This window comes from Mizuhopecten yessoensis, unplaced genomic scaffold (assembly GCF_002113885.1).
Source record: "Mizuhopecten yessoensis strain PY_sf001 unplaced genomic scaffold, ASM211388v2 scaffold11177, whole genome shotgun sequence".
In the NCBI taxonomy this organism is placed as follows: domain Eukaryota; kingdom Metazoa; phylum Mollusca; class Bivalvia; order Pectinida; family Pectinidae; genus Mizuhopecten; species Mizuhopecten yessoensis.
In genome coordinates, this window is record NW_018408918.1 from 1,578,147 (window position 1) to 1,605,766 (window position 27,620).

Below are 27,620 nucleotides of genomic sequence, written 5' to 3' on the forward strand. Positions count from 1 at the left end.
CTTGACAATGCCTCACTTTTTGCCTTTAGTTGAGCGTTCGCCCCGTTGAGGAAGGCTTTGGGTTCTGTCCCCTGGCCGAGACATACCAGGTTCTGTAAAAATGGTAGTTACTACTCCTGCTTAACGCTCAGCAATTTAGGAGTGAGACGACAGGTTCGTCCGATGTCAGTATTATGTGACCGGGTGGGGTGTCCTGCTGGTTCTCTTTGGCAGTATGTTTCAGTGAGGGACCACTATAAAGTCGGCACCAGTTCCACGCTATCACAAGGAATCAACCAAGAACATATCGCAGCCTCCCAAACCACACGCATACACTACACGCATGCATCTCACACAATGGGAGAGGCCGTCCTTAAATGACGCATGGCTGTTGATAAGACGTTAAACAATACTCAACTAAACCAAATTAAACTTACCAGATTGGACTTAAATGTACTAAATCTATGGTACACATGTACAAATCTATCTGCTAAATCAGCTATATTAATTATCTGGTATACGATGTGTAATCAATGTAAATACACACTATGTGACAATGCAGCTATTTATAGTAGCGCCATACACCCGTATACGGTCCAATAGTGTGTGTATATAAAGTAACCTGGACTACTCTTACCTGCCTTTAGAAAGTCTGGACGAAACCGAAGGAAAGCCTCAAAGGTTAGTAAGGAGATTATATGTTGACACCAGCATTAGAATTTCTTCAATCAACCCTTCAAACACTTGCTGCTGCGAATGGAAGTATGAGGCACCAATGACCGTGTTACAGAATAAATTATGTAGACGAAATCGAAGGAAAGCGTCAAAAAGGAGTAAGGAGTTTATATGTTGATACTCTCACAAGCGTTTGCAGTTTCTTGAATCAACTTTTCAAACACTGCAGGGATATGGCAGCCATTTTAGAGACGTTAGTCTATTGGTGCTGTTGTTGAAATATTGTAGTGAAAACTATTACTAATTGATGTCAAAATAAGTACACAGAAATAGCCGGGGGGGGGGGGGGGGGGGGGTTCATGGGACAAGGAGCATCAGTTATCGTGTTACATAATATATCAATAATGTCGGATGGATGAACAAAATGGCGGAGAATAGGGAAGTCAGAATTTTGTTATGAATCCACAAACGTACTTTAGCCCGAGTAGGTGTCATGTGACGGCACTTGTCAGGGATCTAGAGGTCAAAGGACCTTGCATCTAGATAACACAGACAAGTCATACATTATGTAATGTAATCACACCACGAAGGTGGGGGCTCCTCGTGCGATATCTCTGATGGCATGTAGTGTTTGCTATTTTATCAGTTAAACTTTTTTGATGTGTTCAAAAACAAATCCCATGACTCCATGTGATACCAGAGACGTAAACAGTATATACACGTATGTTGGTATTTGAATTGTTGTTATTTATTTACTAGAACCTAAAAAATAGCACCTTGATTTTTTGAAAATCCTTTTCTCCTTTTCGTCTCTTACTGCTACTGAAATCTCGTACTCCTAATAAATACAATTTACATGTTTTGTACAGAGATATTCAGTTTCCGTTTTGTGAGGAATTAAAAAGAATGATTTGCTGTCAACGTCAGTAACTACGTAACGAAGATCATACGAGGACGGGTGCCCAGGGTAGGATGGTTGGTAGTTCAGGGTTTACCGTCCTATAAACATGTGTGCTGTGTTTACGTTCATGTGTTTATGTTTTTAGGATGCAGGGTATTTTGTGTATTTCCCTCCTTGCGATAGCAAGCATCTGATGCATTTTTTATAGTGCTTCCTCACTGAAATAACATGCAGAAAACACCCAGGACAACATTCCGCCCGGACACATAACTCTGTCGACGGGTGAACTAGTTGTTGCCATTACCCTAAGTAATAAACATTTAGCAGGGAATAACAATAACGTTTTAAGGACTGGGGTAACAAAACTACAGTCTCAAGCTCAGACGTACATGTAGGACCCTTTAGGACCGGGAAATACATACGATGTGAGTCTGCATGATTGATTTTGTCTAGTATAATTAACTGACCTATGAGAAAGTCAAAGAGGAAATAACCGTCGTAGCTTTGCATGTTCTGAACTAGGACGGTAAAATGCTTGTGTATTTTGTCCAATAACCAGAGTCAGAAATCCATGACAGTATTGTCAATTCTAAACAAGACTTTCCTGAATCCACATGTATCCATATTTGTAGCTCGTAACATGTATCGACATTGTTAAAACCCTGACGCTTTTGTTACATAACTTACCAAACGTATATAGATCATTTCAACGTTTTTCAAGGCACTTTTCATATGTTGGTGTACTCTGAGACATTGGCAGTATCACTTATCACTTCACCACTGACCGCTTTTTCTTAACCATATTCATATTATTCTCCATTTTTTACAATTCTTTTATACTAACTGATACTCAGTTTAATTCTATCGTACAAGATACGGGTTTTAACGAGCTTTGCTTTTTTGGACGACTTGTCCACTTTTTCGAAGGAATTCCCGGGACTCACCCGCTTTGACACTACTTACATTATTTGCGATAAACGCGCTGTTGGTTATTGATATTTCAATGGGTTTTTTCGTAATGTATAGTTAATCTTTGTCTGCCTCTCGTATGTCTTGAAAAGGGATCTATATTTGGTCCACACTGTCGATATCATTTAGTGTTCTATCAATATATACATATATAATTATCAGTATTGCACGTAACGATACTCAATTCCTTACTATACACGTACATTCCTTATTTAATATAGCATATTATATATTACATGTATCACGTATTTTAAGGAAAACATATTTAAAGTATAATACGCGTTTTGCAGCAAAAATATAGTATAACTCGTGCTTCATTTTTATACAAAATCAAATCAAAATTTCTTAATTATGATATGTCCCATTGTGGATGCATCATAAAAAGCTTTTTGGGGTAGGGTAGCCGGTATTAGGGATGTCCTTGAGTGAACATGTGTACGGTATTAGGGGGTACTTACGTGAACAAGTGTACGGTATGAGGGAGTACTTACGTAAACATGTGTACGGAATTATGGATGTCCTTGAGTGGACATGTGTACGGTATTAGTGGGTACTTACGTGAACAAGTGTACGGTATGAGGGAGTACTTACGTGTACATGTGTACGGTATGAGGGATGTCCTTGAGAGAACATGTGTACGGTATTATGGATGTCCTTGAGTGGACATGTGTACGGGATTAGGGATGTCCTTGAATGAACATGTGTACGGTATTAGAGAGTACTTACGTGAACCTTTGTACGGTATTAGGGAGGACTTACGGGAACATGTGTACGGTTTTAGGGAGTCCTTACGTGAACATGTATACGGTATTAGGGAGGACTTACGGGAACATGTGTACGGTATGAGCGATGTCCTTGAGTGACCATGTGTACGGTATTATGGATGTTCTTGAGTGAACATGTGTACGGCATTAGGGATGTCCTTGAATGAACATGTGTACGGCATTAGGGATGTCCTTGAGTGACCATGTGTACGGTATTATGGATGTTCTTGAGTGAACATGTGTCCGGTATTAGGGATGTCCTGGAGTGAACATGTGTATGGTATTAGGGAGTACTTGCGTGAACATTTGTACGGTATTAGGGAGTACTTACGTGAACATTTGTACGGCATTAGGTAGTTCTTACGTGAACATGTGTACGGTATTAGGGAGTACTTACGTGAACATGTGTACGGTATTATGGATGTCCTTGAGTGAACATGTGTACAGTATTAGGGAGTACTTACGTGAACATTTGTACGGTATTAGGGAGTATTGTCTGTCACTTGCCGTCCTCGCTAAATGTGGCTTAGGAAATTAACACAAGGATTACCTATTTGTCGCAATCCACCGAGGCACATGGTCTATTGTTAGCATATCGCGCCAGTCAAGAGACAGAGTGTATTCAGTATTTGTGTCATGACCCCACGTTCACACACACATAAACCGTTAAGGTTCACCGAGCGTGCACCATAACAGGCCACATACCTCAGTAGTCCGCTTGTAGATTATACACTAGTGTATCAGCAGAGAAACATGTGATTTAGTGTAATGGTAGGAAAACCGAAGTTGACACTTCAAGGTAAGTTTCTTATGACGAAGATCTAAGAATAACTTAGGTATGATATAGACGAATTTGTGCCATTCACAGTGCAAATTGTTGAACATACTGTATTTGGAATTGATATCTCGAGGATTCGAACACAATTGTTAAAATATTTATGTCAATTGATCCAGTTGTCGTGATATACATGCTATCTTTCATGTTCGTTGTAACTGCCGAAGAAAAAAGTCTTCGACATCTGGTATTCCGAGGCGATAACCCATAATTCCCAGTGTTGTAAGTAGGGCAGTAATGACGCTTAAACCACAAACAAAAAAACAAAACTTCTGACGACATTTCACATCACAGCATATATTCAACGAGTACAGTGGTAGTACAGTGTGTTGTTAACAGTATTGTGAATCAATTTAATAGAATTAATGGCGACGCGGAAATCTGATAACAATAGGATAAGCTGTAACCACAAATGTGGAGTAGTGTTGATGTGCAAAATTGCAGTGTCCACACTCTAAATAGCTAGCTATCCTTTCCAAAACAACTATTTCAGAGTGATGATTTTCCTAAAAGAAATGTCACACGTTAAGATCTGGCCAAATCGCAACCAGGAATTCGATCATATGCATTCAAATCAATCGATAGCAGTGCTGTTATGAACTACTAAATTGTGATTGATAAGATAGCATTAATTTGACGTAAGCGGATAGCCGGGATCATAATGGGTACAACCCTAATAGTACACCGCCTTCAATATATGTGTCGGACATGATTATGCATATCATAGGTACTTGGTAGTCGGAATGAAGGACAATTAAGTAAGCCGCAGGACCCTGCTCAAGAAATCCAACGTATGACTTATCTTAGGTATCTTGTTTGACCTACAAACCGCATCCCACACTAATGTCCAAGGTAAAAACCTTCCAATGGAAACTAGAACTACAGATGACATCTCTGATAAGGCTAACTAATGGTAGCACTGATAAGAAATGTACTGTATCGATGAGATCCTAGTTAAAAGTAGCAACTTGATCTCGTGTGTTAGAAATATATATTAATTATAAGCAAAATCTACGAATTAGATATATCTTACCATATCAGAATTGAAACGACATCTTTCGGTTTATATAGGGGCATTAGAGACGCACATGCATGTTCTTTTTACCTTACATAGCCATGCGATGTGCAACTCTATACTAAAAGTCTTCTCTGTAAGGCAAAGATGGGAATGACTGAGCTTGGAAACGTATCTCTGTCGTGTGAGGGGACACGCATGTAGGTGCATATCTAACCATCATCAAATTCTTTCTCGTTAAACTGGTAGAATAGGACCATTACCTGCAGCCTCCACAAATGTTGCTTGCTACCCAAATTAGAACGAGGATTTACGCGAAAATTGTTTAACGCACAAATTACGTAACTAAAATATTGGTTTTATAGACCGCATTACTTTTTACATTAACGTAAGAGAATCAAACAAATCAAGACTTTTTATAGCTCGCACCGGGAACGTATATCATGGCCCGTCGTCTGTCTGTCAGCTTTTAATGCTTCTACATGAAGTCCTGAACGGCCAGGTAGATTATGACTTATTTTTGTCTGGAGCAGGTAAACATACCTGCAGGTCGGGGATCGAGGAAAGAATGTGCCTGCTTGTACCCACTGAATGTATCGTAAGGAGCGACTAATACAGAAGTTGGGATTTGCATTAGTGCCCTCTACTTCGGGACACAAAAGCGACCAAAATTAATCTGCTACACCCATTGCAATATTTGGGATCTTTGTTTTTCTTTCTACTTCTGGTTACCTTTTATTTCCTGTTAAAAGGACGTTTAACAATTTAAAACCAAACCAAACCAAACCTGAAGATAATGTAGCATCTACTTCCGTAACATATTATAACATATCCTGCCTAAAACTAATGTTACAAGTACTGCTTTAAGATAATGTTACTGATACGGTCTAAAGATAATATAACTGCTACTGCCTGAATATAATGTGGCATTTGAATTGTTGATAAGCTTTATGCAGTGACTGTTATTGTGTCGCCTACAAAGCGAGGCGACATATAGGTATTACTTTGTCGGCGTCGTCCAAAACATGGTTTTCAACTTGAGTTCCGTTTGATTGATTGAATTAAAACTTGATACACATTTGCATACCAATATAACTCGGAAAAGTTCGCATTTCAGAAGTTTACTTGCATCTTTAGTGGAGGTATGCCCCTTTTACTGCCAAATAAGGGCAAAGTGTAGCAAATGCAAGAACTTAGATATTTTTCATTTAATTCCTTTCAAATTTTGTACGGTAATGCTAGAGGCAATAATGTTAATCATATTTACAACAGAGTTCTAAACTAAAAATATGGGGTATGCAATCAAAATACGGTCGCTAGAACCTTATGCGCAACGTACTCAGCGGTAGCTATTTACATGATTCGGTGTACAGCCAAAATGTTTCCTGTAGAAATAACTACCCTGATAATGTCTAGTGCAGTGGAGCATGTATTATTAAACAGCACTTTTTCACTATTATATTATCTTTTGGTAGCAGCTGTTTCATATCTAGTACCTGTTACATTAATTTTAGGCAGTAGATGTTACATGACACAGCAGCTACTAATTAATAACATCCTCTGCATAAAGCCTATCAACAATTCTACTGTAATAACTGCAACAAAATGATAATATCACATCAGCAGTAGCACTTGCACATATTCAGGAAGCTTTGATGCATAATTATTTCTTGCTATATGACTGTTTCATTGCAGAAATAGTCTACCGTACACTGACGGTGTAAGAGCACAGAATATCTTCACCTACGACTGTGCAGGATTTGAAAAACAAAATGGAGTCTACTGCAAGCAGTGGCGATGAAGGTAGGTATGTAAACAGACCATGTCATTGGTATGTTACTAATCTGGATATATAACATACTCACCTGTCATTTACAGTGATATTACAAATAGCTACAAAAAGTACTGTTTTACTCGGTAATTATTCTGCACGTTATTTTTGCGGTGAGGTGAATCCAAACAACACAGTGATCATTTCTTGTCGAGTAAACCAATAGACAGCTGCAGTCTTGTTGCTGGTAAGGTTGAGCAGTGGATAGCGCAATTGCCTTTAACTGAGACGACTGATATTTCCTGGTTCGCTGTTAGTTTCCTCCACATAAAGACCCAACCCAGGTGTGCACCCATCCGAACCAACGAGAGACATTAATATCTTTGAGTTGATAGAAATATACATCCTGTTAAAATGTGAACCTCCATTCTTGATTAACTAGTTGATCAATTACCAAATGAGAGGGATGGAGACAATCCTATTGAGAATTTTGGGTTTGTTGCGTATATCCGCAAAACAAGTATAGTTAAAACCTTAATTCCAATGTTGTTGTGATTTTTTTTACATACAAATTCCTTATCAATTAAATGGTTTTAATAAGCATTTGTTTTACGAATAATATTTAATATTAATGTTTCCGGAAGTGACATATGACGAGAAAGATGTATACGAGCTTCGTTTCCCGGATGGAACATCCAAGTCCATGATATCAATTGACGATACACACTTCAGCATGGATTTCCTACTAGAAAGAAAAACACCTAATCTGATACCCGCATTAACAAATGCGCACAAATTTCGTTGTCGCGATGACGATATTTTTATCTGTGCCTTCATGAAAGCAGGTATGTACTGTAATTGCAGAGCCTTTGTTATAGTTTTTTTAGGACTGAATATCAACGCACATAAAAAGACTTAAATAAGAAGCATATCAGCTTCCGTTTTTTATAAGTAAAATCCTGACATTCCTGATATGATGTGACATATTAATTGACTTCGTATTGGTATTATTCTGCTTTGTCTACCGACCATCCAGACATGTTTTACCATGATTGAATTGGATATTGTATGTCGAATAGTTGAAACATGTCATGGCCAATATAACGACCATTGACTATTTTAAATGCATCATAGTATTATTCCGGGAGAACAGCAAGGTGATTCTGGTCAGACTATCCACCTTTGTTCCTTTTTGGGTGTTCGAAGCGAGTTATACATAATATCCTACAACTGGATACAAACTATTGTATCTTTTACTAAACAAGGTACACACTGGGTATCGGAGATATGCAAGATGCTGTTGTCGGAGACAACCAAATACGATCCCAACGGAAAAGAGAGATATATGTTGGAGTTCCAAACGCCTGATCACCTAGACACCATCAGCTCTCCTCGGGTTCTCAACTCCCATCTGCTTCCTCGGCAACTCCCGACCTGTATCCAGCAAAAGAAAACCAAAGTTATATTTATACATAGAAACCCTAAGGATATTGCCGTTTCAAGCTATCACCATGTTATCAAGCTTCATGATTATGCATGCAGCTTCCCTGCCTACCTTGAAGTCTTCCGAAAGCAAGGTTGGTATTACGACTTTTACTTTGCCTGTCAATTGCTTGATAGAATCAACAGGCAATTTAAAAGTTCATTCTTTTTTACATAATTTCAAAAACATTGTTAAACGCCGAATTGTACAATTGTAATGGCGCGTTGTCACAAATTCTTTTCATAAAAAACAACAATGAAAGAAATGCTACCTCATACATAAATTCTTTTCATTTGAAATAAATTGATACTTATATTTTCATTTTTTTCTTTCAAAGTGCGATAATGTGTCAATAAGACATGTTTGCTTGCTTGATTGTTTGTGTTTAACGGCCCATCGACAGCTAGTCATTTAGGGCCATGGTGTTGTGTTTTTTGTTTTTTTAGATAAACATGTGAGTAGCGAAGATAAGATCATATAGAAATGAATATTTTTAAAAGCATTCGCAATGTATGTGTAGATAATGAAATGACAAAGGGGTTAAAATAATGAAAGAGATAATGAATAGATGATATGATACATATGAGATATTTATAACGTCAAAGAGGGTAAGTTGGGTTAATAGACATCAGAGTCTATAGAACAGACCGATGTCTTTCAAATAGTTAAATGTTGCCTTCGAGTCCACGGAACTGAAAAGAGTTTTCATATCCTGGACTCGAAAGTAATTGTCACGAATGTGTTTGAAATCGGAACATTCTATTAAAAAATGTTCCACTGTAAATGGAGTGTCATATGCGTGGCATGTAGATGGATCTTCTCGTTTTAAAAGGTAAGAATGAGTATGATAAGTGTGCCCAGTGCAGAGCCGATAGAGGACAACTTCCTCTCTACGATCTCTCCGACTTGGAACAAAGGTAGCAGTGTACAGTAGCGTACGGTGGCCATGGGTGATATTTTTGTACAATGAATAACCCATGTAATGTTACATGTTTCAAAGTTTAAAAAACATATCAGCACTAGAATTGGCATATACATGATGAAGTGGACTATGTTGGCTTCTCATTTAAAAGTCATTCAGCACATGTGTAAATATTGTGCAAAATCCAGTTTAACGACCTATGTTAAAACGTGAATATTTCTGTTACCGAGAAGGTGATATTCAATTTAAGACAGGTTTTAAGAAAGAAATTACCACTTGCGTGGGTCAAATTTTGGCGTTTTTTAATGTGGTAACCATGGTTTTCACAAGTCCCAAATCTGGGGAAATCACTTTTTGAAAAGAAAAATAATTCTTCTAAAACAAATGTATTCAAAATGTAGTTTGTAAATAAATATATATATGTAGATGTGTTGTGCAGGATAAATCCGCTTTCCATGTTTATCTGAGACATGCCCTTTAGTTTTAGGATCAAACCTTTTCTACTGTACTTTGCTACCAAATGCTTTCAGTTTCGGTTGTACATTGAAAAGTTTGTTGCTGTTCTCGAGAGACTAGCGTTGCTGCCATATATTTTGAATGGCTTTACGAATAATGGGTTCAAAATCTGTATATGGTAATTTGATATTTGTTTGTGGGAGATTTAACGCAATTTTTTTCTGTCAACAAATTGCCTTTAATTCCGACATGGCTCGGAATTCATAGTAAAGTAATTTTAGATTTCTTTAAGATATGCGAAAGGTAAGGTTTTGTACGAATGTGTTTTTAAGATCTCGTAACTGTAATCTTTGTAGGATAGATAAAGTATGAACAAATGATTGCCTTTTAAATTCGGTGTTCATTGATATGGTCGAGGGCCAAACCAATGGCGCATGACTCTGCAGAAAAGATGGAGGCGCCGTCTGGTAGTCGAACTGAAGTGCAAGAATTAGCAGAACAGCAGGCTGCCACTTTCTCACCTTTTTTGGAACCATGGGTGTAAAGTTGTGTATGCGAAGGGTACTTCAAATTGCATTCCCGAAAGGAGGATTTGTGTTCTTCGGGCATTACACTGGATTTCCCTCCCTTATGTAATGTAAAGTTAAAATCAGGTGCTTGTTTGGTCCATAGAGGAACAACAGATATATTAAATTCAACTATGTCAGTCAACGTTATGTTGAGTTCTAGCAGGAAATTTGAAATTCGGATACCAAATGTTGGCAGAAGATTTTGGTTTTGCGTAAATATGATTTGGTATTTTTGGTTGAATACCTGCAGGATTTTTAGGGTTTGATTTTAATTGAGCAGCAAACTGCAATGCAAGTTTTTTCCTTCTGTAATAAATGGATGGTTCGTTCGCTTCCACGTAAAGGCTTTTTATAGGTTTTGTTCGAAAAGTTCCAAGGGCTAGACGTAGCCCTTGATTATGGATTGGGTCTAGCATATGCAGGTAAGAACTGCGCGCCGACTCGTATACCATAGAACCATAATCTGGTTTTGTTCGAATAAGTGATCTGTATAGGCCCAAAAGCATTTCATGGTCCGCTCCCCCAATCCGTATGGCTCCCCAATCCGTATGAGAAAGAACTCGTATAATGTTTGGCGCCTTGAAACATTTATCATTCAGATACTTTATATGTGGTCTGAAAGAGAGTTTCGAATAAAAAATGAGGCCGAGAAATTTGGTTTGTTCAACAACAGGGATTTGAATGCAATCAAGTGTAAGATTTGAGTCATTGTGTGCTTTTAGTTTATGACAGAAATGCATGCACACCGTTTTGGATTTTGAGAATTTGAAGCCGTTTTCGTCTGCCCAAATTTCTATTTTTTTAAACTCTGTTGAAGTTGTAGTTCTATCGTGTGCAAGTTCTTAGATCTGTTACAGATAAAGAAGTCATCCACGAATTACGACCCTTCTGTTGACTGACCAAGACATTTGACTATATCATTGATTTTAAGACCAAAAATGGTGACTGATAGGATTCCACATATGATGTACTTATATTAATACTTGTGTGTATAAAAGTAGAGAACTTTGAGTGAAAAGTTGTCCTTTGAATTTGTATCATATACATATAGTGACCAGTGAAGCGTTAACACTGGACACACTAACACACGTGAGCTGTGTTCTCGCTATCGGTGTATCGGTAACCGATCGTTATATCGGTGTGTATATATCGACACAGATATGAACGTATACACTATTGACAATAACATTTTAATGCGTGTTTAATATTGTGAAAAATACAGCAAACTTCCAAAACTCAGCAGAGTTCGGTGAAGAGTAAGACGACTCAAGTATGACGTCAACTCAAATAGATAAAAATGTGTACGCTTTCTTGACAGATATAGCAGGTGGACGCGATAAAACGAGGTTTAATGAAAAGGTGCGGTCTATATATAAAACAAGACGGAAAGTCTGTCTTATGTTAGACAATCGCTTGATGACATCGCTTAGTGAGGAAATCTGAGACTCCATTAGGGACCCTCGTGAAAAGAACAAACGCTGGTAATTCTACGGCTGTAGAGAAGTACCTCGAATATATGTATACGTTGTTCCACCACGTGGACGGAAGTGTTGAGGTAGGAGAGGCAGACACCGATCGATATGCGAAGCTAATGAGTCTGCTCTTAATGCGAGCGTCTCCGACGAGGACGTACCTTTGCCAGACTTGTAAATTGTTAGTGACAATATACAGAAATTCGCAAAGGGATAGAGTTGTATTACAACAGACAACGGAATACGGAGCTTTGCTGATCTAGCAATACTGATTGTCGGAATGAGAGGAGAAATTATGGAACAGTTAATCTCAATCGACACCGCTAATCGGCACCTGATACGAGAATTACGCGATGAAATACGCGGGCTTCGCGAAACAGTCAAAATAGAAGATAAGACAATAAATGCATTGGAACGAAAAGTGTCATTTGTGCAAAATACATTTGATCACAATATCGAACATAATACAAAAGGGACTTATGCAGGTAATAAGCGTACAGAAGTGTCGGCCCCATCCAACTCTACCACGCATGGCAATGTTCTGAATGGTAGAGTGATAGCGCCAATAATAGAGATATTGTCTAACCGAAATAAAGGCACTGCGATCGACGAATCGGTGCAGAATGCACAAAGCAAGGGCCGTAATGAACATGTTGATCCTAAAGAGAAGCGAGGTAAACGCACGAAATCAATTGCTACTGTTCATTGGCAGAATACGCAACTTCAACAACCTAGTGAGGAGGCAGGAAAATATACATACGAATTCCGCGGTGTTCGTCGCAGACCTAGAACCAAAAGGCTCTTAATGTCGCGTATTACTACAGATGAAGCTGTGAGCTCTGTAAGGTCAAACGCAGCGGAAATAGGAGTGAATGTCACTATGATGAGTATAATTAAGTTCCGGGACACAGACTATACTACTTACACGACACGCATAAATGTTTGCGAAGCTAATTTCGCAACGGCAAACGATCCGTACTTCTGGCCTGACGGCGTCCTTGTACGCCAGTGGGAGGATCGTGGCGATAATCGGTAAAACAAATCGCGGGGTTGAACGGGAAGATAATTACGGTGGTCGTTCAAACAGTCCATACTCGTGGTGATTAACTCTGTGTTGATGCTCTCGTTCTTACTCATTTTTAAAGCTTCTTACGTGAAACACTCGAGGGGTAATGTACGGCACCACTTTAACTAGACGAGATTCTTCGCGATACGGACATTGCTGTTATTACGGAACATTGGTTACCGCCGGAACAGCTTAATTTTCTCAACACTAATGACCGTAGTTTTGACTCGTTTGGACGGAGTGATTCACGCATTCCTCTAGAGTTTGAACTGAGGACGCATCCGAGAGGGTTTGGTAGAATTGTGATTCTATGGAAGAAATACATGAATATATCGCCCCTGATGAACGAAGGGAATGATCGTATAATAGGGGTCTCAGTACAACTGGTGAACAAGTCGCTTATGTATGTCTTCGGGATATTGATGCCGTCGACTAATCTATCTATGACTCTGTACCGAGAAACGTTACAAGCACTGTCTGATTTATACCAACGGTATAGCGAGCAGGGTACCATTATTATTCTTAGCGACTTTAATGGACGTATATCGGAACGGTTTGGTAAAAAGAATCGCTACGATGCAAACGGCAGAGGCTCTTATTATTGAAAACTATCTCATCTCCATTAATTCACAACAGTGGTCGAAAGGACGTATGTGACTTATGTATCATGGGACGGCTCGAAGAGCTCATCGATTGACCACATTTTAAGAGGAACACATGATAAAGATAATATAAAAGCGTGCGAAATACACACCGACTATTTTCTTAATGCATCTGATCATCTACCTGTGTCGTTAGAATTCTGTTGTACTCTAAGGAACACGCATGGAGAAGATTGTCGTCAAAAGCTGTTAATTGGAGAAAAGTGTCTTCCGAGCAAAGGGATGCTTATTCCAGCAAAGTAGCGCAGATGATCGGTAATACTACTAAACTCCGCGAGGCGAAGGATTTAGATGATCTCGACAGGTTAGTAAAGATTATTGTTTCCGCGATAAAGGATTCAGCGAAAGCTACATTGCCAATTAAGCAGTATCAATATTTAAAACCATATTGGAACTTCGAAAGTGTTGAAGAACTGCATACGTCAATAAGGCAGTATCGTAGAGTGTGGAAAGCTGAGGGACGTCTGCGCGGTACAGAACATAAATCATACAAAGATTATAAGGATTCAAAAACCATCTTTCGTAAAGCATTAACAGGAGCAAGGGAGCTATACGAACAGCAGCAACTCGACCACCTGCAGGAAGCAGCTGAAGTTGATATCGGCACATTATATAAGGCTGTTCGGGCAAGAAAGTGTAAATGTTACAATGTTCAGAACTTAAGGTTGACAATAAAATCATCCGCGATTCAGATGAACTAAGGAATGTTTGGTTTGAGCACTATAGTAAGTTAGCTCTACCGTCTCAGCAAACCAAATTTTATGGAAGTCATCGGGCGAAGATACAGTTAGATATTCACGATATGTTCGTCAGAAGCTTTGCAAATGGTGATGGTATTTGCGATCGAGCTATTTCAATAAGTGAAACTGCGACAGCGATCAAAAGTATGAAAAATGGTAAAGCGGGAGGACATAATGATAATCATAGTCATCGAACATATTCGTTACGGTGGTACAAGTCTGCTGGACTCGATCGTTATACTCTTCAATCAAATACTGACAAAGGAGGAATAACCAGTACATTTAAAAAGGTATAGTAATAACATTATTCAAAGGTGGCAATAAAGACAAATTGAATAAAAACAATTATAGATACATCACGTTAACACCAGTTCTGCAAAAGCTATTCGAAAAAGTAATATATCAGAGGTTAACAGTTCGATGTGCTGAAATGCAGTTTCCACATAGACTACAACATGGTTTCATAGCGGAATGTGGAAGTATTTTGGCAGCCTTCACTGTCAAGGAATCGATATGTCATTATATCGAAAATAGGACAAAAGTATTTGCTGCCTTCTTGGACAATGCTAAAGCAGTTAACAGTGTATGGATAGACGGGCTATTACATAAGGTGTACAGACTCGGTTTTAATGGTAACTTTTGGAGAATACTGCAAAATTCGTTTCAAAACGTGACCCCGCGTATACGGTATGACGGCAAAATTAGTAAAGACTATCCAGTTAAGCAAGGGGTCGGTCAAGGGAGAACGTTTTCAGCCTTGCTGTTCCTCGTTATGATAAACGGTCTCGCACGTGCTCTGGATGAAGCGGAGCAGGGTTTATACATTCAAAAGCTACAGATCCCCTGCGTATTATTAGCTGATGACACTCTCTTATTAGCTGGAAGCATCACGAATCTTCAAGCTCAACTAGATATCGTAAATGCGTATGCTAATCTTTGGAGGCTAAATTACACCTCTGCTAAATCTTCGCTGATGGAATTTTCATATAAGAGACGAATCGTCAATAACCCATCAGCTGTATGTTCTCTGGAAGGTGCGATTATCGAATGGACCGATACAAAAGTTTACGCGGGAATTACTTTTTGTTTAAACCTAAAAGCTGAAGTCTAATGAGTGTTGGTATCCATCAAGGCGGATTGAATCCTCTCAAAAGTGCACAACTCTTTAAAACAATTATCATACCAGATGAGAAAACTTCGTCGTCGGCCATTACTTCCAGAGCTATTGACTTACCTGATAGTTTATGGTCTGATGAAGAAATCAGGAAACTGTACATTTGGAACAAACTGTGTATCTTTTGTCTGGAAATCTCTATTTATAATTCGCTTATGTACATTCAAGTTCACCTCACAATCTTTTTTAAAACGTGAGCTTCATCGTAGACATTTTCCATACAATGGTGAAATTTCACATCGAGACATTCTTTTTCGAGTTTGTTTTCTCTGGTGCGTGCTGTAGAGAGTTTCAGTGGAAATCGTTTAATAAGAAAGTCACAACAAATTATTACTTTGATGTATAGTGTAAAAAGTGCAGAAATTGTCTCGATCTGTTATATTATAGGGCAGTTCATCAATATATTGGACACAATCCCTTATGGTCTCTAACGTTGAAGTTTCCTAAAAGCACGTGGAAAAATTGTGAATTAATCGAGCTTTCTTACATGGCTGAATTCCAAAATGTGATGTGTAAACTGTGCCAAAAAAATGTCAATAGCGACGTTAAACATTTCATTAAATAATGTCCCACATTATTCAAAAGTAGACATCTTACTGGAACAAATAGTTAATCTTATAAGCGTTGAAAAATATGTACAATACGATATGCTAGAGGAAGACGAAAAATGTTCATTTATTCTTGGTGGAGGAACGATATTTGTCTGGACGAGGTAGAATGGGACAATCTGATGGTTGCTGTAAGTGACAAACTTGCTGGAATGTTCACAGAAATAAACATACAAAATGTAATTCTCCAGAGCAGCTCTTAAGCATAGTTTGAAAAATACAGTAAGAAACTGTAGTGTGTGTACATATGTAGTGCTGTAAATTGTTGAAATTGTAAAACAAAACCTGACAAGACTAATAGAATATTTCACCCCCTTGGGGTGAGATAGGGGAATCTCAACCCGAGGGGGAAGATTCTTAAGATGCCAAACACGAGGCTTTGCCGAGTGTTTGGCAACTTAAAAATATTTCCCCGAGGGTTGAGATTCCCCTATCTTACACTAAAGGGGGTGAATGATTCTTTTTCTCTTACCCTGTTCATCCCATTGTGTATCATATACAAAATGTAATGTTAACGCCACAGGCTAAATTCAGGTATGACATGACGTTGATGGATTGTTGACGTGACGTCATTGTATTGTTGAAGTGACGTCATACCATTGTTATGAATCCTTGTCTCAACCCTAGGGTGAGACAATGAAATCTCACACCGGTAAAAGAGCGGATAAAACTGTCCAGGGTAAGAGAACATGTAATCTCTGTAATATCAGAGGAAATAAAGAATGTATGTCTGTCTGTCATTGATTTTAAGACCAAACAGGGTGACTGAAAGGATTCCACCCTGTGGGACTCCCATTTCCTGTTTAGACGTTTTAGAAAAAGTTGAACCAACACGGACTTTAAAGTGTCTATCTGATAGGTAATTAGATATAAAATTAGGGAGGTTTCCACGTACAACAAGGTCGTGAAGATCGTTCATAGGCTTTCTCAAGATAAAAGAACACAGCAACAAGGTAATCCTTCTTGGCGAAAGCCTCTCGTTTAAATGTCTCGAGTCTGATGAGATGGTCATTTGTCCCTCTTCTGTTTCTAAAACCACTTTGAAGAGGGGATATTATATCGTTTGCCTCAAGAAACCAAACCAGTCTTGTGTAAACCATTCGTTCTAAAGGTTTACATTGTCAAGATAAAAATATCTGTATTGGATTAATATGAATAAGGTGTGTGTGCGCGTTCATAACCTTATATTTAATGTGTGTGCGCGTCAAGAACTTATAATTATATGTGTATGTTATATATGGTATTATGTAGCGACCGTAACGCATTAGTGGACTGCTACCTTCGGAAAGGGAATTACCTCCCTTTACATAACATTTAGTTGGAGATAAAAATGGAATTAAGCTTTGGTCGGGGGGAGAGCGGGAGGACGATGAAGAAGATGGTAAAGATGGTGAACATGGTGAAACACCAGTCAAAAGTGGGCTAAGTATAGCCAGTGCGTTTAACACGTCCAAGGAACTGTGTGTTATGTGTGAAACCCGTGATTGACTGTCTGTGATTTACGTGTACTGTGCGCGACGCGTTGTGACATTTGGAGGCGAGGTTGTAATTTGCGCCACATACACGCGTCTTGTATTGTTATGTTTATGATGTACTAATTATGTTGTTGATTATATAAAACTGTTAATAATTAACGTAAAAGACTTTTGTAATTTCTCCACAAATTGAGAAATAGGACGATAGTTGTTTGAATCAGTAGCATCTTTTACCGGTTTCGGGATAGGTATAATTGTAGAGTTCTTCCAAGAATCTCGAATCTTTCCGGAAGCGTAAACTTGGTTGAGAAGAAGGCAACTTAGTGACGAGTCCGGTAGGTGTTTGAGAAATTGATATGGAATATCATCTGGACCTGAAGCAGAGTCCTGTAATTTTCCAAGGAAATCAATAAGTTCTGGTAGGGTAAATGGTTCATTGTAACTTTCTTTGTTTGATAATTTGAAATTCAGCCGTTTTGGGGTTTTTTAAAGACTGGAATTTTGGGGGTTGGTTTAAATGGGATGAGTTTTAAGCTATGTTTTTTGCAATTGCATCAGCAATTCCAAACTTAGACGAAAAACCTTTTTTTATTAATGAGGTGGAAGGATGTTGACATTTTCCTCTTCCCACTTATTTTCCGAATCATGTCCCATACTTTTATGAAGGACATGTTTGATGATACCTTTGATACAAATTCTCTCCAGCTGCTTCTTTTGTCAATTTTAATTGATCGCCGAGCCTTTGCCCGCCAAATGTTAAAAGCACAGTAGTTTGAAGGGGTCGGGCAATTTAAGTAGCGTCTTAAAGCAGCTGCCCGATTGATGCGCGTTTTAAAAGATTCTTCTGATAAAAGGAACCTCGTAGGTTTTGGAGCGGATTTTGGAATTGTTTTTTGGACAATAGAAGTTAGTGTTTCATTAAAGGTATCAATTGGGTCGTCAATGTTCATGAACTGTTCCTCAGTAATCTCCTCGGTGCACATGGCTGGAATTGCACCCAATTTGCCTTGTGTATATTCCATCGAAGTAGAGGTTCCTTAATAGGGGACCCTAAGTTTTCGAGAAAGATGTAAAATTGATCACTTCCACGTAGATAATCGTTGACCTTCCAGTCATAATCAAGTAGAATTGAAGGGTGGCACAAGGATAAGTGGGTGGGTGTATGTAGGGACGTTATTAATTAACAAACAAAGTTTTTTTTTTATTTATGAACTCTTCAATGCGTCTTCCTCTTTCGTCTGTGTTTGGGGAGCCCCACAGCTATTTTGGCCATTAACATCACCCAGTATTACGAAAGGTGAGTTGGGACACGATGTTATTAAGTTGGTCACAGTTAAAGCCAACACTAGGAGGAAGATAGATATAACAGACAGTTATTTGTCTGTGTAAAGTTGCGCAAACTGCAACAGCTTGTAAAGATGTGTTTAACTTGATATGTCTATGAGGAATGTTTTTATTGATAGCCACAGCCGCACCATCCGATGCCCTGCCGCTACCCGTTGGGATATTACATTAGACTGAGAAGTGAGTCTTGGGCATTATTTCTTGTAAGCAGAATATTGCTGGGTTTAGTTCTTTAGATAAATGTTGAAATTCTTCTGTATGATTGTGTTATATATGTATGTTTGCTTGATCTGTATGGAGTTGAAGAGTGAAGCGTTGAAGCATTCGTCTGCAACTTATCAAGATCAAGCAGAACATTGAATCTGTTGGTCGGGGCATCCGATCCTTTGCCATAGGTGACATTTAGATCGGGCCCGGCCGGCTTTCTGGATATCTTTTCTGTGGTAGTTTTTCTGTTGGCGATGTATTTTCTGACCTCATGAGAGGAACAGATAGCGAACGACATCGTTGTAACGACGAGTGTTTAGGGTTTTTGTTTGGTAAGGGAGGTGCATTTTTAGGTTGTTTTAGTTTTGGCGACGATGTCGTTTGAGGTTGTTGGTGATTGTTTAGTGACTGTTTGTTTTGGGAGGGGTTTGTGTTTTGTCTGAACTGTGATGGGTCTCTTACGATGATTTTGCAGGTCTGTTTGCCAGCCATGGTCTGGAACTTGTGAGCCCAAAGCAGTTCTGTCTTAAGAAGCCTGAACTGACAAATCTTTGACCGTGACATTGTCAACCGGCACTTTGCCTCGTGTCACTTGTGCGTAAGAGGGTGCCGTCTACATCGTTTTTTGTGATAACCGTAATTCTGACAGTTTCGGCATCGCAATGGATGTTAGATGTAGACGGAAACGTTGTACGTCTGGTATCATATTGTAAGTGTTTGGGGTAGTGTTGGTGATGCAAATGTGATAATGAAGGTGTTTGTTCGTACGGTGTTGTTTTTTCTGGTCGACATCCGCCTCACCTCGGAGACCAGGACGCTCTCCTCCTGGAAATATGCTAGAATGTCGTCATCGGTGTATTTGCGCAAGCCTGGGCACCTGGTTACCTCCTTGCTGCAACTAAGTGATGAGTATGGTTTCACACTTACACCGATGCCGGCTAAATTGGTTGTTCCGAGTAGTTCCTCAACTGTTGTTGACGATAAACGATATCGCCCGATCCCAAAGCTTTAATGGATTTCACATCTCACGCAATTCCCTTGATGTCATTCCTTAACAGCCGAGGCGACAACGAGAATGTTGTTAAGGCACTCTGTGTGGAGTACAACACAAGGAACTGTGGGAAATGCGTGTTTTGTGTTGTATTTGAGCTTAAGTCATCGTTGCGATTTTGGGTTTTTCCGTCTTTTTCGTTATTTTTGTACTTACCCATGCGTGTTTTTGTTTGTTTCGCCACCTGTGCCCCCAACCGTCACGGAGCCCAACAAGGGGACACTGATATGACGCGGATGTCCATCGCCAAAGTGTCAGAGATACAAAGAACAATATACTCGTAAGAGTATACATACTACTTGTAAGAGTATACTCTCGCAATTGACTCTAATCAATCGCCCTCTTGGAAGTATGTTTACAAAGGGCTCGGCGTGACCAGCCGATTGGTGATAGGGGGCCCATATCACCTCTCGTCTACCCAGAGGTTTGGTTTGGTTAAGTATTGTTTAACGTTCTATCAACAGCTATTGTCATTTAATGACGGCCTCCCCTGTGTGCAGGATGCATGCTTGTAGTGTATGCGTGTGTGTTTTGTGAGGCTGCGATATGTTCGTGTTTGTCTCATTGTGATAGCGTGGAACTGATGCCGACCTTATAGTGCTACCTCACTGAAACATACTGCCGGAGACATCCAGCAGGACACCCAACCCGGTCAAATTATACTGACAACGGGCGAACCAGTCATCTCACTCCAAAATGGCTGAGCGTTAAGTAGGAGTAGAAGCTACCATTTTTACAGACTCTGGTTTGTTTCGGCCAGGGAACAGAACCAAAAACCTTCCTCAAAGGGGCGAACGCTCAACTAAAGGCAAAAAGTGAGGCATTGTCAAGGGAGACATAAGGAAGAAAAAAGTTGTTTAGAAAGAAGAGAAAATATAAGATCCCAAATTTAGTCGCCTCTTATGATCTTGCAATGGGGGCAGCAGGTACAATTCTTACGCCCTAGCTGCAGGGACCCAGAGTCCGAAGCCAAAGTAGTATGTTGCAGAATGTCGGATCATGTCTCCCTCCTATCCAGAGTTTGTCAGTGATTCAAACCCCTGCTCAACCACCAGTATCTTCTTCCCCTAGGAATACGAAACACAACCCACGGCAAACATGTTGGCTTAAATTGAAGCTACTGTGAAAGCCTTCTGCTACGTTGTCACCCAGTGCGCGACAATCACACCCCGAAGTAATAATACACGCACGGAGGGCCACAGTACCCAGCCTCGGGACGAGGACCCAGCTTTCATGGAGGCGCCTCAATGAGTCATCAACAGCTACAATTGATCAAGTATCTCCAACGTTAACAACAGTTTTAGTATATGTTTTGATTATGGCATGTTTGGATCGTGACGTGTTATACCATCAGATATATATCATTATTGTGCTACAAGTAGAACCAAGTTTGGTAAATGAGTGTTTAATGTATTGATTCAATACAGGTGCTGTTCATTTTCCTCTGTAGGACTCCTGCTGTAAAATGGCATATCAAAATCAAAATATATCATAGGATAAATAATTGTAAATCAGAATGTATTTGCTAACCATTGTACCTTACAAATGTTTATTCAAAATTGGATGTTATTCTAGTGATCAGTGTATGTACCGCCTGCAGTACATTGTGTCTCCTTTCAAACATACAATGTACTCTTATATTCTTTGATTTTGCCATTTTGACCAAAAATGAAAATAACTTCCGGAAAGGTTTTCACTCATCATGTATATTTACCTTTTATAATTGCAAAGAATGCGCAAGAATGAAACACGACATTCTCTGATTTTATATCTATTCCCCTTGTCCTTGTATTTAGTATCATAAGTGGGAGATAATTTTGCCACAGTAAGCAAATTTGTTCACTCTAAATGATACACTCGAATATATTGGATATATATTGTAATTTTCATTTTGAAAATAGATGTAGATAAAACGCTTTACATATGGAGCCTGCAAATAGGTTTATTAATGTTATCGTATAGAGTTTAATCAGATAAATATTTTCAATTTCCGTTAATGATTTAATGAAAAATGAACAAATCTGTTATCTATAATGGTACTTATCCGTGTGTAAAATGATACCATTGAATTGATTTCCCTCTCACTTTCCATAATATTGACGCCGTTTCCCTTGATAAAGAAATCTTATAATTGCTTAGTTTCCCAGACCAGTTGCGTTATAACACTTCGGCTTATTATATTCCAATGGAAAATCACATCAACGTTGCTGGAAATTGATATAAAACTGTCAATTTGACAAGACCTTGGGTCAATCGTGGCTAGATATTACGTTGGGTGCTGATGAACAGGCTTCAAGCAAAGCTGAAATTGATACAGAGCGGACCGCAACATGACAAAAGAACTTGACATCTTGTTGGGGGTTTAATTTCAAAATGCCATCGATGATAGGATTAAGAGTCTGTTAAATCCATGATAGAAAAAGTGCAATAGTATGTGTTAGTTTGTTAAAGGTACCAAGAAATTAAAATAAAACGTCAAAAATCTCAAAAGTAGGTATTTTTCTGTCAATATTTTGGCATGTTAGCAGCGCTTTTCCCCCATTACGAATCCTTTTAAAATACGCCAACAGTTCTTTTATCGTACATCGGCATTGTTCCATGTCTGTCGTGTACAATATGTATTCCTATATATCTTCACTGATATTGATCTGTTTTCTCTTTATCAATTCAGAGAACAAAAATCCTGCTAAAATATAGAAATAATAATGAGCCGTGATAGAGTTTCACGTTATTAACATGCTCACAAACCGATACCCTGAAAACGAACACGCCATAAGCTTCTGCAGGATATGACTTTTCACAAAATGTGCTGCTGTTACTGAGAATTTAGAGAACTATGAATGGAAATGTTGATGGGGATGTGAATCGCTTCATTAGTTTATAAAGAAAAAGGGACTTCCTCTACCTCTACTAAAAGTTGTGATGTTTTAGTACAGGATGTCACCATTTTTGTATCATTAATTCAACAAATAAAACCATCCACGTCCATGGCAATTTTACAAATATAAATTCAGGTTAAAAAAACAGTCACTCCAATTCTTTGATTGCGATTTTTTTATTCTTAAGTTGGTGTAATCGGGCAAAGAGTATTTTTCAGACCTACATGTACTTTGTATAATTAACATATTTAATGTACATTCATTTACAGCGACATTGTTCCATAACTGGTTTGATTACACAATCGCCTGGGAAGAAGCCTTTTCAAGTCAATACAAAGATACGCCCATTTTGCAGCTCTCCTATGAAGATATAAAGCGGGTAAGTTTTAATATAGTGGTTTGACTTAAGACGCTCATATTTTGCTTCATGTCATGAGGAGAATCAACCAGATTTCCAACTTCGCGAATATTTATTGTTTAAACATGGTTGCACAAAAGGTTTATAGCTTTTATCTCTTAAATGAAAAGAAATATTCAAAGTGATACATATTAAGAAGAGTAATCTCAAAAACAGGTATCTTGGATATTTTTAAAAACAATCGATAGTGAGCTCGTTCTAAGTATCAGGGTTTTTAATGCACGTTAATGAACTGTGTTGACATATGTTTACTGTGACAAAAGGGTTTTTTCGTGGGAACCGAATTTTGTTGTTTCCCCTAAATACACCATTTTGTGGAAAAATGGATAAGAGCACTCAGTTTTACGGTTAATAGCTGTATGTCAAACATGTAATTACTTCCTTGACCTATGAATTCGTGGATGAAGATTACCGACAAAATCAACAAAATTTAATACACAACAAAATTCAGTGATTTCACAGTAGATTTGCGGTTATTACATTGTAGTTGTGATGCTATTCAAACTATGCTGAGTAAGGATGAAAACGCAAGAGCCACCAAACAAAAATACCAAATCATTGATACACAATATATCATCACATCCGTTGCATTCGTTTGACAGGTAGCTAGCCAGGAGTATAACGTTGGGATGAACACATCATTATATTAAGTAAAACATAAGGGAAGAAATGTAAGAAAGTATTGGGATTAACATACCAATGTTGGTATCTTCATTGTTTCTAAAGCCGGGAGCACTAAGTATCACAATTATTGAATCAAGTTTTTATGGTAAGTTTTATTTAGGAATCCCTAGCATTCCATACATCCCAGAAAATTAAAACATTTTTTTCCAGACAAAAAATCAATAGATATATGACCCTTTATATTATATTCAAGTAATATAATATATTTATTCTAGTTTCGATAACATGTAATTCATATTTTGCGTACTGTATCTGTTACCAAATGTTAAAGGCGCAATCACCCGTGTTTGTGTTGCGTTCATCTTTTAAATATGAGTGTTGGTTTGAAAAACAGTTGATCTTTTATTAACAGGAAGGTATTGCGAATATCCGGAAGATTGCCGACTTTCTAGAATTAGAACACGACGAGGACTTCCTGTTCAAAGTTAATGCGCGTTGTGGCTTTGATAATATGAAAGACGCAAAGCTTACATTGGCTGAAGTTAAAAAAGATCATATACAGAAAGCGATGTATCGAAAAGGTAAACCTTAATTTGACATTGTAAAAATTACATTAAAAATAATCTTCATACTTCGATAATTGAAGATCTAGGCATCGATTTGGAACAAGTTTTTGAACCAAAACGTACCTTGAAAGCTATACATATACGGAGGGTGAAATCGTGGGTAAGATTGAATATGTTTTTGTTGAATTCGATAGCAGGACTTTCTTGCAAACTGTTTGTATACCCATCGGGCAAACATAAGAACATGGAGTGATGTCTGTGGATTAGGAGTAATAAGACATAAGATATGAGGAGTAATAAGATATATAATCAGGCGTTTTAATTATGACTCTTATCGTTAATTTTAATTAGATATCTATCAAACACTTGACTTTATGACTACGCTTTATTACACAGGTCAAATTGGAGATTGGAAAAATTGGTTTACAGTAGCCGAAAATGAGAACTTTGACGCAGACTTTCGTACACGTATGAAACACTCAAAGTTCAAATACTCATGGGAATGATTAATCGGATGGTCACGTGACACACTGCAAACTTGAATATACCTCAATAACCGATTGTGCGCATTAAGCTACATTTGAAACATGACATATAAGGTCATATATGCTAATCGAATTTTTTCTTAACCAAGGAAGGTTTAAACACTGTACTATTATTTCATCTACCTTGAATTTGTAATCATCGTAAATCGAATGACGGTGTGTGTGATTCTCTTCTTAATCCTCAATATTTATGAAGATTCGAGGGATTTAAAATTATATTATGCCTTCATGAATCATAAAAAACAGGACGCGTTCATTATACATGTAGCATATTCATTAACGTTACATATTTTCTGGAGTATTTTTCCTCGGGTATTATCTTCATTGTTAAAAGACAAATAATCATTCTCCAATATTTATATTTCCTTTATACAAAGTTACCAACGAACAATGTTGTTGTAACAGGGGGTTGATGTCTTCGAAGACCACCAACCATGGCCATATATCGTAACAACTTTTGTCAACTGACGAACAACTAATTCCATATGATGGAATTATCAAGTCACACGACGTTACAACCAAGGCCATGTGACAGAGCAACCTATGGCGGAAGTTTCCGCTTGGTCACGAAATGGTCTTTTACAACAGCATACAGAAATACCACAACTTCGATGGAAAGCCATACTGATTTAAACGCTCATACTTATATGACGATGGCCCTATTGGAGGTATCAAGGGAGACAAGGAGACAAGACAGACACGAAATACTACAGTCGCAGCTGAAACGAAGATGACTCTCCCTTTTGTTGGCAACAAAACAACTTTGGTTTTCTCGGTGACAACAGTTTTTTACCGACAATACATGTCGTGTTTCCAATATATGTTATTGATGTTTGCTGCTTTTCGTAAACAATTATAACTTGTTTTCGACATTAAATATTTCATTAGACATGTGCAATATTGTATTTAAAAGAGAATTGAAACGCCATAAGGATATAGTGGTAGCTATTTTTATGATGCCCACTATCTATTGGATAAAACTACAAACTATATTGGTCCTTAGAATTAACAAGCATCCTTTCAAATTATTAATATTTGTAAATATATTATTTTTGTACACTTCTGTTATTCCATTCATTCTGTTCTAAAGCAGAACTATTTAGATTTATACTACAAGAAGACCACATGGTAACTGGAGAGGATGTCTAAGCTAGGGAGTTTTATGAAATTACTCAAAGCTGCATAGCTGCAGACCCGGTCGGCCTGTTTCTGTTTTTCTTAATGTGAATTCAAGACAAACCCTGGCTGGGAGATCGGTTCCTGATTTCTCGATTGTTTAAGTGTACAAACCACTGAATATTACGACAGGAGACATAGACTAGCAAAAATAATATTTTTTAACGGGTGTGACATACTGTACCAAACATTCTAACAAAAAAGTACGCATATTCTTTTGTTATGCTCTGGAATGAAGTTTCAAACACTTTTGTGGGAAAACATAGTATGACTGCATCGTTTTTATTCATAACTATACATTGATCAACCAGAAAAGACGTTTGTAGTTTAAGAATAATGACATTAGTATAAAGACAGACCGATTGCCAAGTTTGTAAAAATATCTTTAGCATTTTAGACACTTTAAACAAATCGTGTATTTAACCATCCGATATATATTTTTCACCTAAAATCCGTTAGTTTACCCCACTTGCTGTTATAGACTAAGAGCCAGGTAACTCCATTCAAACCGCATCTCAATTCCTATCTAGAATTGTCGTTCCTACCTCAGGAACGACAACACTATGGGTAGAGATTGACAGCAGCTACGAAAACTGTGTTGTGATCATCAATAGACATCACGGAGCTAAACTGACGAGCTAATTGCATAATGCAATGTTTTCGTCACAATGATATTTTTGCCTGTACTGTATCCTGATGTTATGACATTATTTTGCAATACTTAATATATATTTAATGATAAACAATAAATCAACTGATTGATTTAGCAGAATATTCTTACTTGATTTGATTAAGCTGTGTGAAGTGTATGTACATGTATTATGTATCGTGCCATTATTACGATCAGTTAACCTAATTTCAATCCTGTATGTCATGTAGCCGGAGTCCTAATCTACTTAAAACACTTAACTTTCCGCCTGAATCACATGACCCCGTACATGTAAATGGACAGAGTAACAAAAACGTCAAGGACAGTCTTATATTTCGTAGTGTAGAGACAATGATGTACCTTTCTGTTTACTAAGTGAAAGTGCATTGGTGTTGAGACGACTCAGTCCACTAATATAAAGTTATAAAAAAGCTGTTTAAAAAAAAAAAAAAAAAAAAAATATTAGTAAGAAATATATCATTCGAGATATCAATAATTCCTTTTGGTAAATATGATTTATGGCAATATTTCGCTTATTTGTACCAAATTGTAAGCATAAAAGTCATTTGGAACACGTCCTTTTGGAAATATGACCGATCAGTGTTACAATCACACGAGACCTTCA

The 27,620-nt window shown here is 38.0% G+C and overlaps 1 protein-coding gene across 6 annotated transcripts; it reads left to right on the top strand.

Moving 5' to 3' along the window:
- The first annotated feature begins 567 nt into the window (after window positions 1–567).
- Window positions 568–27,455, top strand: LOC110440305 (sulfotransferase family cytosolic 1B member 1-like). 6 transcript variants are annotated; one of them, XM_021483282.1, is made up of 7 exons: window positions 568–660; window positions 6,834–6,941; window positions 7,554–7,754; window positions 8,175–8,486; window positions 23,287–23,396; window positions 24,472–24,640; window positions 25,022–27,455. In XM_021483282.1, exons 2-7 carry the CDS (start codon window positions 6,911–6,913, stop codon window positions 25,129–25,131), a joined length of 933 nt encoding a protein of 310 aa, XP_021338957.1. In that variant the 5' UTR covers window positions 568–660; window positions 6,834–6,910; the 3' UTR covers window positions 25,132–27,455. The 6 variants fall into 6 exon arrangements, with proteins under 6 accessions (XP_021338957.1, XP_021338958.1, XP_021338960.1 ...); XM_021483283.1 differs by lacking the exon at window positions 568–660 and adding an exon at window positions 738–812; XM_021483285.1 differs by lacking the exon at window positions 568–660 and adding an exon at window positions 3,966–4,087 and having other exon boundaries at window positions 6,834–6,945.
- Window positions 27,456–27,620: the final 165 nt, after the last annotated feature.

Excerpts from the sequence above, each read along its gene's own strand:
- LOC110440305 (XM_021483282.1), top strand. The coding sequence starts at position 6,911 with ATGGAGTCTACTGCAAGCAGTGGCGATGAAG. Across the intron at positions 7,755-8,174 it reads CTGTGCCTTCATGAAAGCAG|GTACACACTGGGTATCGGAG; the intron begins GTATGTACTGTA and ends TTACTAAACAAG. Across the intron at positions 24,641-25,021 it reads GAAAGCGATGTATCGAAAAG|GTCAAATTGGAGATTGGAAA; the intron begins GTAAACCTTAAT and ends TTTATTACACAG.